At 48.1% G+C, this 18,301-nt stretch overlaps 1 protein-coding gene across 2 annotated transcripts in view; it reads right to left on the bottom strand.

Moving 5' to 3' along the window:
* Window positions 1-10,436: 10,436 nt before the first annotated feature.
* The window catches only part of CD99L2 (CD99 molecule like 2), a 629,818-nt gene continuing 621,953 nt past the window's right edge, over window positions 10,437-18,301 (bottom strand). For both annotated transcript variants that reach the window (XM_069612743.1, XM_069612744.1), the window contains one exon: window positions 10,437-16,029. In XM_069612743.1, coding sequence (XP_069468844.1) covers window positions 15,965-16,029 — 65 coding nt within the window. In that variant the 3' untranslated portion in view covers window positions 10,437-15,964. The remainder of the gene's footprint in view (window positions 16,030-18,301) is intronic.

Below are 18,301 nucleotides of genomic sequence, written 5' to 3'. Positions count from 1 at the left end.
CATATGGTATGTGCATGCATGTGTAAAAATTGGTACAGAACTGACACGGAGTAACCGCCCAAAGGCACGAAAAATTGTCATTTGTGAATCAAAACTCGTAGGAAGATGAGGCTTGGACAGAAACGTACCTTAGTCAATCTATCCTGTAAATATGTATTATTAACAAGTTGTGCATATTGGAAACATGTTTTTTGGGAAAAATAGATTTTCTGGGTAAGAACAAAGGGGAGGGATTTTTTTCTGGACCCTAAACACAGTGTCACTCTGACACATGATGACACATGACACACTGTTCCTTTCTCAAATCAGGAGATAGGGAATTCTCTGACCTATCAGATCCTTAGAGGGTTGGGCATTGTATAATCAGCCTCCCCACCCCTTTGGAAGATGGATAAATAGGGACTGTTGAGGGCCTAGAAACACAAACATTCACTCATCACTGATCTACCGGCGAAGCGCTCTGCAGGAAGAACCCATCTCCAGAGCCAGACTCCAGAACCCTGAAGCCGAGGCCTAACCCAAAAATCTGAACCCTTTTCCACAGGCCTTTAAAATCTTGTAACCTGATTTTAACCCTTAACCTTCCACGGGGCCTAACCAATTCAACAGCCTGGCTGTGCTGTGTCGGCTACCTCTGGCCAAGAACCCTTGCTAGAACCCAAGATCCAGATCAGTCCAGCAGAGCTATAACCCAGAACCCATCAGATCCAGTCCAAGAGGCCCTGCAGACCAGTCCAGGTGTCCTGAATCCTGTCCGGTGGCGAGTGAAGCCCAAGCCAAACCTTTGACCAGATCTTTGACGGGCCCATTCCATTCCAAAGCCATAGTAGTGAGTATGTAGCATAGAACTGCCCATAGTAACCTCTTAGTATTAAGTAACCCAATCCAACCCATTCCAACATATCCAGAACTGCATTATAGAATCTTGTGTCCATCCTGAATCCTTTTCATTATATAGTCTTGTGATAACTGTAGCGATAAATCATCCATGCGCTAAATATATTTTCTGAAGAAAGTCAAGTGTCCTGGATGACAAAAGTCGGAGTGGAGGCGCCGCTGCTCTGGTGGCTGGCTGTTGGGTATCTTGCATCTTCATAGCCCCTTAGTACAAGCCTATTCTTGTTGGTAAATCTTCAAAAGCGCAATCCCATTTGTAAAATCTTGACCCCTTTTGAGAAAAATCGACCTTCACTAAAACCTCTAACTTCTGAACCGTATGTGCTAGGAACAGAATTTAAATGTCATTTTGAAGCTAACATCCTCAGCTTTCAAACTAAGAACCGCATTAAAAACTCATAGTTTTTCCGTAATCGCATTTCTCATGCGCGGAAAAGATGCCGCAAATTTGCACTTGGCTCAATTTCACCATCTGTAAAAACAGCTATTTCTTGCTTTCAACTTCTGAAATTCGTTTTCCATCTACTAATCATTCACATAATCATTGCTAGTGTTTACCTGTACCTAGCCAAAGCCACACTCACTAGTTCTGAATCCCATTAAGCGAATTAAAATCATTTTTAGCATTTTTCCCATTCAATTCAAACCACATTTAAAAGCAATTTACCCGTTTTAAAAGCATTACTGTTCTCTCTAAGCTTGCTGGGGGGAATCGGGATTGAAACTGCAATTGTTGATTGTTATTCCTGAAACCTGTGTGCCCTCATTCCATCTCTTCATATTGCATATTGGGGGGAGTGAGTAGTAACAGAGGGAAAGAGTGATTTCATTGTCTTTGATTGAATTCCTATCAAGTTATATTTCTGTTTTGCATTCTTTCCCATCATTGCATTTCCTTGAACCCATACAAAGTTATTCTCTGCTACATTAATCAATTAGGAGTAGGAATAGGAAGAATAAAGAGGTTGTTGATATTGTAATATTACCCATTGCTGATCATTGCATAAATATTCATAAGTGTGATATTCAGATATTATTCATATATATAAAAGTGTGATATATATATATATTGTTCAATTCTTCAAATAAATATTTTAATTTGCAAAACAAACCTTCTTGGTTCAGTGAGACCAGGGGGATTCAAAGAGAGGGGCGTTATATAAGGGTACATCATCCAGAAATAATAACCTTTGACATAAAAATATATAAATAAGGGTTTCCATTGGGCATCCCATACTAGGCATTGACTTGGGTGGAATGCTGGGTTGAAACCACTTACAACCCATACATAAATGCATTTTATTTTCCTTACCAGTTTCTCTCCCGCTCTGGACTCAATGCTGCTCTACTGGCCTCCGGCTCTCCAGACAGTTAGGAACCAGGAAGGGTTCCTGACATTAGCAGCAAAATTGAAACACCTCCATCTCATCTACCACATAGACCTAAATGTGAGAAGAGGCGCGGGAGCACCCCCTAGGCACATTTAGGCATGTAGTTCCCTAGCCTACATCCCCAATAGGCCATGCAGGGTTGATGAAGCAAAACAATCTGGCCTTGTGTGATCCTCTGGGCATGGCGCTGGGGCCCTGAAATGTAAAGGAAAACCAGGTTTCTCTTTAAATTGTTGGGTTGGTCGGCCATTATAGAGGAGCTGCCCCTGGCGTTAACAGGAAAAAAAACATGAAAGTTCATAAATGTGTGGTGGGCATCTGTGCAGCCAGCAGGGACAAGTTTCATTACTGTGGCTTGGCATCTTATACTTGTGTTAAGGGCAAAGCAAAGTGGCTGTTAAAGCTCCTATACACAAAGCTCCATTTGTCCAGAATTGAGAGGTATATTATAAACTCATTAGCTCAAAATGTGGTCGGATCCATCTTTGATTCAACACTTTTCTGTGCCAGAGAAAATAGACACTTCCCATCCGATATTGCCAGCCAATGCACACTTGAATCAAATAGACGTTTCTCCATAACAGTTCTGTAAGTGTCCAGAAATCCACATGCTGAAACTGGACTCTGCAGAAGACATTTGTAACGGGTGAAGTCGACGAGGCAGGAGATGAGCCGTTGAGGCTTGAGCTTCGAAAAATGTTTCATTAAATAGTTGTGCTATGATAGAAGATTGCCAAACGTGTGTTAGTGCTATGCTGTGCCAAATATAAGAAAGTCCATTGAAATCGACTTACCACAATGGAAACCAACCGATCCGCTTTCCACAACCAGTTCGAATCATTCACAAATTAGGAAATGTTGGAGATTGTCTTGTGGGAGGAATGTTGGCTGCTATGAAAATTCTGGTGTAATCTGAATTTGTGTTTAATTTAAATAATGCATTTCTTCATTTTACGGAGCAGTTCCAAAACTTCTTTTATTAACAATATACAAGACAGAAATGGGTTGTGTGGACTTTTACTTTTTCACCATTGAGGCAGCCTGAACTTTGGATATCGATTGATCCGAATTTGTACACAAAACCCCAGTAATCATCTCAAACTGCTCAACACTGTTAGCAATTCATAGTTTTGTATTCCCTTGTGTAAGTGTCCTTCACTGTGCCCCATGCATGCAACAGTAATGCAAATTGCTTTATTATATACCCTCTCATGCTTCCGTGGTTCTGTTACACAGTTGCCATATGATTGCACAAGCTATGCATAATCAGGACTGACAGTCCGTGGCATGCCCTTGTGATGCAGATCAGAGTATAGGTTGGTACATATGAATGATTCCCAACCAATTGGTTGCATATACCTGCGCAGCATGATTCAGGGAGAGCTACCAGCGCTTGCCGAGGGCTTTGCTCAGTGGCACCTAAGGAACAAGTTACTTACCTGTAACTGTTGTTCTCCAGCATGGGTCTGGCATGGATTCACATGCTCATGAATATTCCCCGTCGTCAGGCTGGGAATGCTCGGTAAAGAAAAAACCAGTATCAGTTTCGTTTCTGATCTGTCTTTCGTAGTAATAACCAATCACTGGTCTCTGCGTCATACTGACCACAGCCAATGACTGCCCTCTACCTAAGCACCGCCTCTGGCAGCCATCTTCAGATTTGGAAGCACGTGAAGTGGCAGTATGACCAAGTGAAGAGCCGCAGAGGGGTAGGCGGGAGGGTTCGCATGTGAATCCATGCCAGACCCATGCTGGAGAACAACAGTTACAGGTAAGTAACTTGTTCCTTCTCCAGCATGGGGTCTGGCATGGATTCACATGCTCATGAATAAAGAATACATAGCAGTACACACATGCACAACCACGGGAGGTGGCAAAGGCTCAACATTAAGCAGTACAGCAAACTCAACATTAAGCATCTTACCTCCTCACCAGGCTCACCTCAGGCGAACAGGTTGCGCAGCACTGCTTGGCCGACCCTGGACTCCTCCCTGGAATCCCGATCGACGCAGTAGAATTTCGTGAAGGTGTGCGTCGACCTCCACGTAGCAGCCCTGCATATGTCCAGCAGGGGCACACCAGAAAGGAACGCCGTGGTAGCTGCGATCGCTCTGGTGGAATGGGCTCTCGGACGGCCAGGCAGCGGTCGGTTTGCTAACCGATGACAGTACATGATACAGCCGGAGAGCCATCTGGAAATGGAAGCCTTCGAGAGAGCCTTCCCCTGATTGACAGGTCCAAAGTTCACAAAGAGTTGTGACGTCTTCCGAAAACACTTTGTGCGGTCCACGTAGAACTTCAGCGCTCTAGCCACATCCAGCGAGTGCAAAGTCCTCTCAGCCGGCGACGAAGGCGACGGGAAGAACACAGGCAACACCAAGGGTTTGTTAAGATGGAAGTCCGACGGTACCTTGGGCATGAAGGAGGGGTGCGTCCTGAGCACTACCCTCGTGTCGTGAAAAGTCAAGTACGGGGCCTTGCAGGAAAGGGCCTGGATCTCTCCCACCCGTCGTGCGGAGGTGATGGCCACAAGAAACGCTGTTTTCCACGACAGAAACTTCAACGGGGCCGAGTGCAGAGGCTCGAACGGAGGTCCCATGAGCTTGGTCAGCACCACGTTGAGCTCCCACGCCGGGGCCGGCGCTTTCACCGGCGGGAACGATCTGAACAGTCCCTTCATGAACTCTTTCACCAGACGATGAGACCACAAGGACGTCCGGCCCGTGGTTCTGGTGTATCGGGAGATCGCAGCAAGATGAATCTTGATGGACGCGTGTGCCAGTCCAGCTTTGGCCAGCGTCAGCAGGTACGGCAGTACCTGGGGAGCCGTAATCCGTAGAGGGTTAATCTTCTGTGCGTGGCACCAGACAGAGAACCTCTTCCATTTGTGTCCGTAGCATTTAAGAGTCGAGGACGCCCTGGCCTTTGCAAGAACCTCTCTGCAGTCGGCCGGTATGTCGTATCCTCCAAACTCTAGCGCTGCAGGAGCCAGGCCTGCAAGTTCAGCGATTTCGGGTCGTGGTGGAGGATGGCGCCTCCTTCCCTGGAGAGTAGATCCGCGTCCACCGGCAGCTTGATTGGCGGGGACGCTGACAAGTCCAGAAGGTCCGGGAACCATATCTGCCTCGGCCACGCAGGTGCGACGAGGATCATCCTGCACCGTGACCTCTTGAGCTGGTTGACGAGCCGGATTAGCAGTGGCAAAGGAGGGAACGCGTAGAGGAACAGGCCCTCCCAGGGGAACGAGAAAGCATCGCCCATGCTCCTCGCCTGGGGAAACCTGCTGGCGAACCTCCGGCACTTGGAGTTCGTCGCCGTCGCGAACAGGTCGATCTGAGGTGTGCCCCACCGTCGGAAGAGGCGATCCACTAGATCCTGCCGTAGTTCCCACTCGTGGCACGAGCGCAGCTCCCTGCTGAGTGAGTTGGCGATGGTGTTTTTTATCCCTGCCAGATGAAACGGCACCAGAAACATCCTTTGGGCGACGGCCCAATGCCACAGGTCCTGCGCCTCCTTGGACAGCGCTGGGGACCTGGTTCCGCCCTGTTTCCTGATGTAAAACATGGTGGTGGTGTTGTCGGTGAAGATCCTCACCACCTTGCCCTTGAGGGACGGAAGGAAGGACCTGAGGGCCCAGAACACTGCACGGAGCTCCAGGACGTTGATATGGAGGGACTTCTCCGTCGGGAGCCAAAGGCCTCTCGCGTGCAGATTTTCGGTGTGCGCTCCCCACCCTTCCAGGGAGGCATCCGTGGTCACTGTCTCCTGGTGGTCTGGGGTCTGGAAGTCCATGCCCGCCGTCAGATGCGCGCGGTTGCCCCACCACCGGACCGCTCGGCGGAAACTCTCGTCGAGTGTGATCCTCTCCTCGAAGCCGCCCGACGTTTGGATCCAGCGCGCGTCCAGGAACTCCTGCAACGGGCGCATCCGGAGCCTGCACATGGGAATGAGGTAGATGCAAGAAGACATCATTCCGAGGAGGGACTTGATGGACCTCACCTTGGCCGCGTCGGAAACCAACATCCGCTGTACCTTGCCCAGGATGGACCTGGTCCTTTCCTCCGACGGGGAGGCCAGAAGGGACACTGTGTCGAGCTTCGCTCCCAGAAACAGTGCGTTTTGCGCGGGTACCAGGTGGGACTTGGCGTAGTTCACGGAGAATCCCAGGTCCGTGAGAAGTTGGACGGTCCTTGCCGTGTGCTCCACGGCGAGCTTCCTCGTCTTGGCTCGGATGAGTCGTCCAGGTAGGGGTAGACGTGGATCCCCTCGCGGCGCAGCTGCGCCGCCACCGGTGCAAGGCACTTGGTGAATATCCTGGGTGCCGACCGTAGTCCGAAGGGGAGGGCTTTGAACTGGTAGTGACGCCCTTGGACCACAAACTTGAGGAATTTTCGGTGCCCCTTTAGGATGGGAATATGGAAGTAGGCATCCTCCAAATCCAACGACGACAGGAAGTCTCCTTCCTCTAGCTGCCCCAGGACGTGCTGGAGGGTGACCATCCGGAACTTCTGCGCCTTGATGAACTTGTTCAGACGTCGCAGGTCTAGGATGGGGCGCCATCCTCCCGTCTTCTTCTTCACGAGGAAGTATCTCGAGTAAACTCCGGAGCCCCGAAGCCTCTTTGGGACGAGTTCGATGGCGCCCTTCCTGAGCATCGCCTTTACCTCCAGGAGAAGCTGAGGGACGTGAAGCTCTTTCCTGGCCACGGGGGGGACGCGTGGGCACCTTCTTTGAAACTTGAGCGCGTGGCCCCGGGCTAAGGCGTCCAGCACCCAATGGTCGGTGGAGATGGACTCCCACACGCTGATGAAGCTCGCCAGCCGGCCTCCCACCGGGGTGCTTCGGTGGGGGCCCGACCCCACGGCCGGTTCAACCCTGTTTCGACGAGGCTTTGCCGCCTTGACCTCCTTGGCGACGACGGCGGGGTCCGCCAGACTTGCCTCGTCCTCTGTAGGCCTCCTGAGACGACGAGCAGGCCGCTTGACGGTAGGTGGAGAAACCGCCGCCGGAACCTTTGGAGGCGCCCTTGCCTCCGCTGCTCCGAAAGGGCGTCCGTCGTTGCTGCAGAACCCCAAGGGCCCGGGCCGTCTCAGTGTCCGCTTTAATGGCCTGAAGGGAATCGTCCACTGTTTTCCCAAACAGGTTGTTCCCATCGAACGGCATGTCCAGGACTCTGGTCTGTACGTCTTGACGGAAGTCCGTAGCCTTGAGCCATCCACGCCGCCTAAGGCACACGCCGTTGCCCAACTGGCGAAACCCAGTGTCGGCGATGTCCGTCGCAATAGTGATGGCGTGGTCCGACGCCACCTCACCTTCCTGTAGGATCTCCAGGGCATCCGCCCTCTTGTCGTCCGGTAGGAAGTCCAGCAGGGGAGCCAGTTTGTACCATAGCTCCCTGTCGTAGCGGGCCACGATAGCCAAGGCGTTGGCCGCTTTAATCGTCGTCGCTGCAGACGAGATGACCCTGCGTCCCATAGCGTCCAATTTCTTTCCCTCGCCGTCCGGTGGGGAAGTCGATGTGGAGGCCGCACCCCCCCCCGCTTTCTTCCTGGCCGCCGCGGAGACGACGGAGTCCGGGGTAGGCTGCGCCCGGAGGCACAGGGGGGCCGCGCCCGGGACCCGGTACTTCTTCTCGTACCGGTCTCTTCTAGCTGGCGTCGTGGAAGGGTTCTTGAGGAGGGCGAGGCCCTCATCCCAAATGTCGTCCAGTAGAGGCACCGCGAGGACCGTCTTCCTCTTGGCCTCGCGCCGTTGATAAAGGAATCCTTCCTTTTTCTTCTCCTCAGGGCAGAGTTGGAAAAGCTCGGATGCCCTGGCGATCATGGAGTGGAACGATCCAATCTCGTCGGGCGGAGAAGCCCTGGTGGGAGGTGACGACGGTAGATCCTCGTCGTATACCTCGTCGTCCGTACCCGTCGCTGCCGTGTCAGTCCCCGTATCATCCCCTCAGGTGGACGGGGAGGAGGGCTGGACGGGGCGCGACGGCTGAAAAGGAGGTGGAGGGTGAATCCTTCTTTTCTTGGGAGGGGGAGCACCAGAAGGTCCTGGTTCAGGATCCCCCGACGGGAGAGGTTCCTCCGTCGGCAACGGTAGTCTCGTCCTTATCTCTGAACATAAGGACTGTATAGCCAACAAAATGGCCGCCGAGTTGTCTTGCGGCGCTGGCAGAGGGGAATCCGACGGGCGATCAGGGGCCCCGTCGGCACCCTCGACGATGTCGTCGCCACCTGCGTCGGGATCCATCCCGACGGGCCGGTCTTCTTCCACGCCAAGGCCGTGGCTTAAGACCTCAATCAGCTCTTCCTCCGAGGTTGAGGCCGAATCTACGACGACACCCTGCCCCCCCTTTTTCTTCCCCACCGGGGATTTCACGGGGGTCCTATCGATGGGCACAAAAGAGGACTCCCTCCGAGGTGGCAGGGAGACTCTGAGCCCCGAGGTCGCCACCACTGGTGTAGCCTCCACAGGCTGAGCCAGGGCCGCCGCGACAGTATCGATAGAGGGCTTGGCCGGATGGATTAAGGCCTTCACCACCTTAGGTGCGCTCACCGCCTTATCCTTGAGGGGAGGGACACTGCCTCGCTCCCCCTCCGATGGGGCCTTCGAGCTCGACCGGGGCCTCTCCAGGAGCTTCGCCGGGTGCTCGCCCTTCCTCTTACCCGACCCAGAGCGTTGGCTCGTGGCTGAAGGTGCCGGGGAGGGTGCGCCCTGCCTGGCGCCCGTAGAGCCCGACCGTTCGGCGCTCCCAGTGCCAGCGGACTCGCGGTGCTTGGCCTTGTGTTGGACCCCCGTCGCCGGGGCGTCCTCAAAGGTCTTAGAAGACCGCTCGGATTTCTTCCTCTTCTTCTCGCCTGACGGGCTCTTCCCTTCCAGCCAGTTGGCGAGACGTTGATGGCGGTCCTTCATGGTCCGCTCCGACATATTGCCGCAAAACGCACAGTCCTTCTCCACGTGCGTCTTGTCCTCATGTAAGCAGTAGAGACAAAAGGAGTGTTCGTCCTCCTTGAAGACGTTCTGCAGCTGGCATCCAGGGCAGATCCTGAACAGCTTTCCGGGCGTCGAGCTTCCCTTCTCCTGGGCCATGTCCGGGCCTGAGAAACTTCTGGAGTCCTCCAAAAGCGTAGCTCGACGAAATCTTCACCCTTGAGGGGCGCAGACGAATCCGACACGGGTCCCCGTTGATCGGATGGAGAGTCGGTGGAGCTTGAGGCTCTTTTGACCGAAAAAACGAAGTTTTTGAGAAAAAACGTGAAAAAATAGCACTAACGCTCGAGAGCACTAGCACGAGGATCCCAACACATGAACGTGCGGTAAAAATCTGAAGATGGCTGCCAGAGGCGGTGCTTAGGTAGAGGGCAGTCATTGGCTGTGGTCAGTATGACGCAGAGACCAGTGATTGGTTATTACTACGAAAGACAGATCAGAAACGAAACTGATACTGGTTTTTTCTTTACCGAGGATTCCCAGCCTGACGACGGGGAATATTCATGAGCATGTGAATCCATGCCAGACCCCATGCTGGAGAAACAGTGATGCATTCATGGTATCTGTGCAATAGTAAAACAGAGGATTCCCTCAGTTACTACTGGCATCAAACAAGACACTTCTGAGAATGAGCATAGGCTAAGGAGTGGACGGTGTGGTTAAAACACAAATTATTTCTCAAGAAGTACTGCCCTGGCACAATTTATAGTGAAATGATCAACCAGGAAGCTATTCCTCATCCTCCTTCTACAATCACCATTAGCAGGGGAAGGAACGGGAGGATCCAAGGATCAATTCCATTTGTTTTGACGAACCTCAGACGCCATGTTTGCATCACAGGCGGGAAACCAGGCCATTTAGGTACATTGTCATGATCCTCAATGAATTGTAAAGTTAGCGTCATCAAATCAAGAGTGGATTTTTCATGTTAGGCCTTCGCCAGCTACACTGGTTCACAAAAGGTGGCAAGTGATGTTTGGAAAGCTGAACAAGGATAGGATGCTTCACTGTGGATGCATCATCAATGTAAAGGTCTGCAAGAGCGAGCCAGGATTAGGAGGGAAAAGTGATAAACAAATTGCTGACAAAACCAATACTTGGAGACGTCTCAACTAATGGCGACCTCTAAAATGGCAGTTTTTTAAATACACAAGGATTCATCAGTAGTAAAACATTCATTTAATATTAGTCATATAGTCACTCCATCTTTGAGGAGAACATTAAAACTGTAAAACATATAGTGCCATTCAATTAACAGGATCTTTAAAGCGAAACACATTCACAGTAATAAATGATGGGAATGAAACCTGTTGCTGACGGTGACGAGTTTAGAGCAAACCTTTGCATGCTACTCCAAGCAAAAAGGGACGGGATCCCGTTAATACACAAGGAGAATATTAACATGTTTTCTGTCCGAGTCCCTTCTTGGCTAATTTACTCTATGTTCGATGCCACTGTACACGTCCCAATTGTACCGATTTTGCTGTTGGTGTATGCTGCCTTTCCGGATAACCCCTTAATTAGAAAAACAAGATGGGCAATGCTGAACAACAAAATAAAAAATAAATATTAACAGCATTAGCTCCCAGCATCTGTGGACATGAAGGATGCTTTCGACCAAAGGTTAATCTTAGAAATGGTTGAATGTCTATGATAACAAATGTTAACTAGTTAGCCAATCCCTTTCAATTCTATCAACGTTATTGGTGTGCCTGTACTGGTGCCTACATTGGAAAGCTCTTGCCACAGAAGGGTGTACTCAATAGAATACAAGATGTCCTATAGTAAAAGGAGGCGTATTTGAGCAAAAGCCACACAAAAATTTTGTGTTTATGAACCATGCAAATACTAAGTGTTTGGAGGCTTTATGAAGTATGATGGGATTGCCTAGTGTTTAGTACCGCATTTGGAAAGTCATCTATAGGAAGGCGGATCTAGGTCCTAGGCGGAGTCTGCATTGGTGGTTCAGAGGAGTCAAGTTTATAACTGCATCGTACCACGCAGGGGCTTTTATAAGGAATGATTTATCCATAATTCCAATTCAAAACCTAGTATGAAGCCAACGAGCATTGTTATCACAGACTGGGCGAAGTGGATGTTACCTTCAGGAATTTATTATATAATTCCTTACAATGCTAAACCCTCTTCACCGGGCTTATTGGACATGTTCTGTATGCAGACATTCAACAGAGGGCCGTATTTGTGATTCTAGGGCAAGTAAAGGTGAATCAGGTCCTGGAGCACGCAGGTTGACGACAGAACCTTTTGGTTGTAGCCAGAAATTGTCTGAAAGGCCCAGCCAAATGAGTCCTATGTGTTACATTGATGGTGGTTTACTAACATCAGGCTTCTCCTTTCATTTACATATTCAAATACTGCCAGTCTCTGAAATCTTCTTACACTGGCTAAGCCATACTAAACTGATAAGGGTTTATGAACTGGCAGGGGTGGATTAGCTTTTCCAGTCCACTTGGGAAACATTAACTGTACACCGCAATAAAGTGCTTCTTAATGCCTTATTTACATATATAGTTATATATGTCCTAATTGCTGATGGGGATGGATGATTGCTGTATGTCGTTGCCAGTATTACCTCACAGTGGAATATACAGTTTTCCACTATTTCTAATCACTCTAAATACACATTGTAATCATAAGAATGCTACAATGGTCTTACTGAGCAAAGTACATGAGCAAAATAACCTGTAATAACCTTATACATTATTTACTACTGTACTCCGAAATACACGAGGGAAAATGGGATGCGCAAAGAGCACCAGTGAGTTCCTGGCTGCTTTGCATACACTCAAAGAGCATTTTGGGAACATTAGAATGACCACAGATTTTTATATTTGACAAATATGTCTGATTAAAAAGGTTAAATGGCCGATTCTCCAAGTACATAATGTAAACTGGGCCTGGAGCTCATTTTATTTTTTACAACACTCACTTTAAGATTCAAGAGTATGTGATCATGAACCATATATGCTCATTCGGATAGCTTTAGGACTTTAGGAGAGAATAAAACGTCTGCGGCATCTGTCACTCCATTGGTGCCCGATAGCCATCCTCCTCCTCCATTCTGGAGACAATTTTAGAAGAGGTGGACAGTCGCCAATGCATAGAAATCCTTAGAGAACTATATTTGTGCACATTAAAGTGTAATTTATGAAGTATTGTTTAGTGTTGGGATGCAATTTATTCAGACTTTTGTAATGCTTGGCTATTAAGAGCTGGTTTCTATAGAAAACAGGACACATGTATGTATTTGATGCTCTTTCAAGAACGCACTCAGAAATTAACATAGGAGTAACCCAGTCTTGCATACCAGTCCTTTCCTTATGTTGTTGTTGAGAATTAGGCTGCAGATTTCACTCACGTTTTTAAAACGAAATGCTGGAGACTATGCATTACTAGCCTGACGAAACCCTGTTTGGGGTGGATCGCGTGGTGATTTTTCCCATGACGGTTTAGACTTTGCCTTGTTTCTGTGGTTTTGAATGATGAAACTGATACAATAAACCATATTTTTCATCGGATCACTGGAGTGCCGACATTTTCTTTCCTTTCGGGATGTGCGTGCATGCCTCATGGCGCTGAAAGGATGGTTTTATTGTTTTATTATATATTTGGGCATACCTTTACGTGGTGCCAAGGAGATCAAAATATATATGCTGTACAAAGCGACCCCATTTATTTGAATGTTTAAAGTTTGGTATTGCACATGTTTTGTGCGTGCGTGTATATATTTCTATACATAACCACTACCTCCAAACCCTTTTTGAAGATTTGGAGGGGTTGGCAGTTTTACAAACAGCCTTGCAGAATATGGAGTCTCAAGAGACCTCTGCAAAGCTTGAGCTTAGTAATAGAGTTGTATCTACTATCTGGTTGGTGAAGCTGCAAAGCCTACAGACCTGTGGAACAAGTGGACCTCACTCAAAATGATTCCAAAAGGAATAACACTTTGAAAGCAGGAAAAGGTTCGTTTTCGGAGCCAGTTGTTTGGGAGTAGGGATTATGTCAAAATCCCAGGATTTTCTGAAGGGGAAGAGGGCGGGAAAACATCCACCATATCCCAAAACCCCAATGATTCATACAGGAAAATCTGTCCTCTGGTACAGCTACAGATTACCAGCTTGCATGAGACAAAGTGAAAGCACAGTGTCCCAGGACCTGAGCCGGAAACGAGGGAAACCTTGGAAAACGTTCTTCCCACTTCACCGATAACCTCTTTTGTACCAAATGAGCTCTAGAAAGGGTGGGAGGACAGCCCCACTTTCGCCTTGATAAACAGGGGCATGTGCTGGAGGCTCCACGCTGTTCGTACTGATAGCTGAAATAATGTGTAGGAGTGAGGTATCCCCATCCAGCACAGCAGGTCTCAGCTCGAGCAAGACATATCCCATCACGGACCAATGACGAACGTGCTTCGTTTTAACTAGAAGATGTGGGTTTTGGCAATTTAATGAGCGTTGTTCGTTCTGTTGCTACTCCTTGAACAATAGGGTTATATGACCTTTGGATGTGATTTTGCAGCGAACACACTGCTTCACATCAGGGTCAGAATCGTTGTTAGGGGAAGACTTATTTTTTAGCAAGCCTGCTATTTTTTCACTTTTTATTTTTTATCAGTCATTGTGATAGAATGAAAGGCACAATGAAATGATGTGAAAGATAACTTATTCAACAGAAAAATAAAGCCCGGCAATGATACAAAAGCCACTGTCCCAGAGAATAGATTTCTGGTTGAAAAATCCCTCCACAACACCCACAAAGTATTTAACTGAGCCAGAAGTCAAAAGTGAGGAAATAAAATGTGATTTGTAGAACATGACATAGCAACATTCCAGAAGGTTTCCTTTAAAGGGATAGCATAAGAGACATTGAAATGGCTACAGAGTCAGAATTGCCACTTTTGCCAGCAAGCAAGGGAACCATTAAACGGATGACATGAAAGCTGGAGATGGCGGGAAATGGGGACCGTCCCATAAATATCATGAGGCATGCATGGCCTAGGTGCAGCAGGAATGCAGCGCCAGCAGAACAAAGCCAAACACTACTGGTGAACATAATCATTTAACTAGGTTAGCGCCATAAGCGCCCTCTGAAAGAATTATTTTTGTAGGTGCTCCCCAAAAGAACCTTTGATTTCCAGATTTTGTTTTGCCCAGTAATCAGGCTGCTTTGGCATACAGATGTGGTTCAGGATATCTATGCATCTGGACTTTGTTTTTTGTATCTTTTAGAAGACATTTAGGACAATACAATGGTCGGGGTCCTGTAAGTTTGTCATTTGTTGTTTTGTAGGGCTTACTACATTTCGCTATGCTATGCTAATGGCTTGCACTGCACAACTAAAGGTGAAGAGAACAGGAGACGTTGGTGGTTGTTTATTCCCTTTGGTTACATTGAAATATTGTATTTTCCGGTGCCCTCAACAGCCAATGAATGTAAAGATGGAGTAAGATTGGTTCTCAGAAGGGGCCAATGCACATATATACGCAATGGTTAACTTTAAATATCCCATGAAGCAGCATCAGTGTTTAAAAAGTGAACACCTCAATAGTGTGTTCATTCTGGGCCAACACAGGCTTCATTACGAGCATGGCAGTAGCGGCTACCGCCATGCTCGCTACCGGCCCCGCCACCCGCGATTGGGCAATAACCAGCCCATTACGAGTTGAATGGGCCGGTAATTGCCCATTTACAGGTGGCGGTATTGCCGGGCTCCCGATCCCCATTCAGGTGGCTGGGGAGCATGGTTGCACCGGTGCCGGTGGAATCACGAGTTCTGCTCACGGGTGCCGCACAGCCCGCCAGGTCTGAACGGTGCCAGTGCCTTACCAGCACCATTCATACCTTATCCGCCAACATTATAATGAGGCCCATTTGTCTGAGCCTTTGTGCAAAAGCCTTCTTAAATTGGGGAAAGTCTAACGGAAGGACCCATCGTTCATTAATCACACACATGAACTGATGAATTTAAGAAAGGGACCCGCATTAAATCTAGGCCAAAAGCAACAATTGATTTGCTTGCGATATTGTCCCAGAGTAGCCCTCATCTGAATCGAGGATACCATGACTGCTTCATCTTTGGTGAGTGAATACACACACGCGTCTTTTATGTCTTGAATATGAAGGATTCACTCATTACTGTGTATATTCAGTTTAGTATCGAGCAACATGGACCTCTCCTTGCTTCCATTTAGTCACTAGATTATTGAAGCAGGACTTGATTTCCCGGCTTGCATTTAATTCACCGTTTCACATAGTAAGCATACTCCCCTATGCCAACACTTTGCCATTTTGCTTGTAGATCACGGCCAGGCGCACATGTGTAGTTTGTTCATTTTACTTTGTGGGCTCAGTGGTTTTGATAACGCATGTAAGAATGACCCGATAGGGTGATTGGCCGTCAATTAAAAAATTCTAACTCTAAAATGCATCAGTATTAGCAACTTCCTGGTTTTCACTCTAGTGACCATTAGTCAAATGTAAACATAAAACTCTACACACGGACATCATACTATACAGACCTAGCTGAACTATAGTGAAAAAAATAGCCAGTTTCCATCTGAATGTATCACAATAAATAGCTTGAAATCAGTATCAAATAAAATCACAGGTGTAAACGGCAAGCGTGTAGATTTAGAACACGCTGCGTGCGTCGAATCACTTTCCCTTCACGACTAAACGACAGCAGCGTCCAGTTTTGGGGGCTCTGCCGATTGCGAATCCAGGGCTGTATATTTAACTGTTGGGAAACACAAAGAATAGAAATAATTAATACAAGTTCATAATACTTCGTATCTTCCAGTCAATATCCCAATTATTATTCTAGGATATACATATGGAGCAGCACTTTTTTTCCCCTAACTCCCCTCTCCAGCGTCTGGCAGGGAGTTAATCACTGGAATACGAGCACCCTATTTCAATGAAAACCACCTTGCTCCGGCGTCGGATCGGGGAGGTAATCAATCATCTGCATAGGGTGCTGATGCAAGGCATCAAAACCTTATTGTTATTAAATGCACCCTGTTGCTGCGGGTGCATTTAATAACAAAAAAGGGCGCCTGCCGCTCTTTCTCCCACTATGCCAGCCCGGGGGAGCCCTTTAAAGACTCCTCCAAGCTGGCGTGGCAGGAGGCTAATGGCCCTCTTGAGGGTATGGGGACCCGGGCGGTCGCCCGGCCCACCTTGCCCTAACGCCAGCCCTGTCGACCACCTTCCCAACAACTTCTTGCAAGCAAAACATTTTCAAACTAGAAACGAGGCCAAGAAGGCAGGGTATGGAATTGTTCCCTTGGGAAAAAACTTTTTAATTATATTTCATAGTAATATAATCTAAATACAGACATCGAAGTAGGGAGCAATGCGCCCAAGTTACTTACCAATAACCTCCATTACAAAAAGTCTTACTTTTCCTCACACCAGTCCTAACAGTAAGCCGTCAGTCCACCATGGAAACAGAGACAGACATTCAGCCTAATTTTAAATGGGGTGGAGTGGCAAATCAGGGCGTGAAAGCAAGCCATAACCCGTTGATTAACCTCCCAGCCCCATTTTCCTCAGGTAAAAAGATGCACATGGGAAACAGAGCAGAGATGAGCGCTCTGTGGCGCATTCCTCGACATCGTCAGTGCATTTCATTGTACGCCTGCATGACTTTGGGTTTTCCCATGGGTAAAGACCAGGAGGATTCTATAGGAATCCATTATCACAGCTGCTTGCAAAGCGTAGTTGCAGGAAGCCCTTTAAAGGGCAACACCCCTTTAAAATGTGACCAAAACTTCTCAGCCCCGGTATAAGCCATCTAATCAAAACCACAATCCTGGTTAAACTAATCAAGTAGCACCACAACGGTCGAATATGCATCACACAGCAGATTGAGAGAGAGAGGGGGGGGGATGGGGGGTAGAGGTTTGGAATGAGAAAGTAGGGCCTGTTGTAGATTACTGTTTTGCGCGAGCCGCAATGTAAAAACGTTATGATAATACAGCAAGCGGTTCCAAGCCTTCGAATAGTACGTCTTGGCAAGTGCCCATGAGACACGCATCATCCGTTGACAGATGTAGAACACCAGTTGCAACGGATGTAGAACACCAGTTGCAACTGGTCCTGCAATAGTCGACCTCAATGCAAGGGCTGCAGTAAATGATCAGCATAAACTGTAATACATCATGTAAAGTACTGGAGACGAGGCCTATGGCTGTAGATCGATGCAACTCTTCTGAAAAGGCCATACCCACACACAACAACTAACCTAATTAAGACACCTCACCCCAGAGGGATGAATACGGAAAAGAAGAGTCCCACAAACTGCAGACCATCGAGTGACTTGGTCCAAAAGGACTCATGTTGATCGGGCCCAACAATGCACGCGCACATCTACCAGGCAAGGACAATAAAGGGTTTGAAGAGTTTATTCTACAGCCAAATGCCAGCGCCGAAGAGCACCCAGGAAACTAACATGTGCAGAATACAACTAGTAACGAAGATGCTCACAATCACACCTAACTACATGTCATCATACAGGAGTGTGGTACTAGAACAAGGAAGTCCATCTAAATCCCACATTCCAATCGAGTGAATCTGCAGAAACGCAAAGTTTTCCTGCAGAACCGAAGAAAAAGCAGATCGGCTGGAAACCGTCTTGTTTGCCAAACCACGCAGTCTGCAGGAAAACATTGTGCAAGAGCACAGTGTAAACACAGAGGTGCACCATGAACTGGAAGAAGAATGATACAATTAATGGTACGTGACTATAATCCAGGACCCCCAACATTAGGAAAGCGTCGTCACAGCGCAGACCCCCACACGCATTCCTGAGCAGAACCTCATCACAATACACAGAGAGCATGTGCTCAGAAACCTGAAGGAGATCAGAATCAGGAGAAACGACCTCCTCTCCTGTTACTGCTGGCTCCAGCCATCTTCATGAGCAACACGTGGCTAACGGAGAGGAGGGCTCGAAACCAGTCTGGTGATACAGGTACACTCTTAGGGTATTGGCAAAGGTGCATCTT

This window comes from Ambystoma mexicanum, chromosome 5p (genome assembly GCF_040938575.1).
Source record: "Ambystoma mexicanum isolate Mex_15411 chromosome 5p, UKY_AmexF1_1, whole genome shotgun sequence".
Classification (NCBI taxonomy): Eukaryota; Metazoa; Chordata; class Amphibia; order Caudata; family Ambystomatidae; genus Ambystoma; species Ambystoma mexicanum.
The sequence above is the reverse complement of the archived record's forward strand: the minus strand, read 5'-3'. Positions and strand labels throughout refer to the sequence as shown.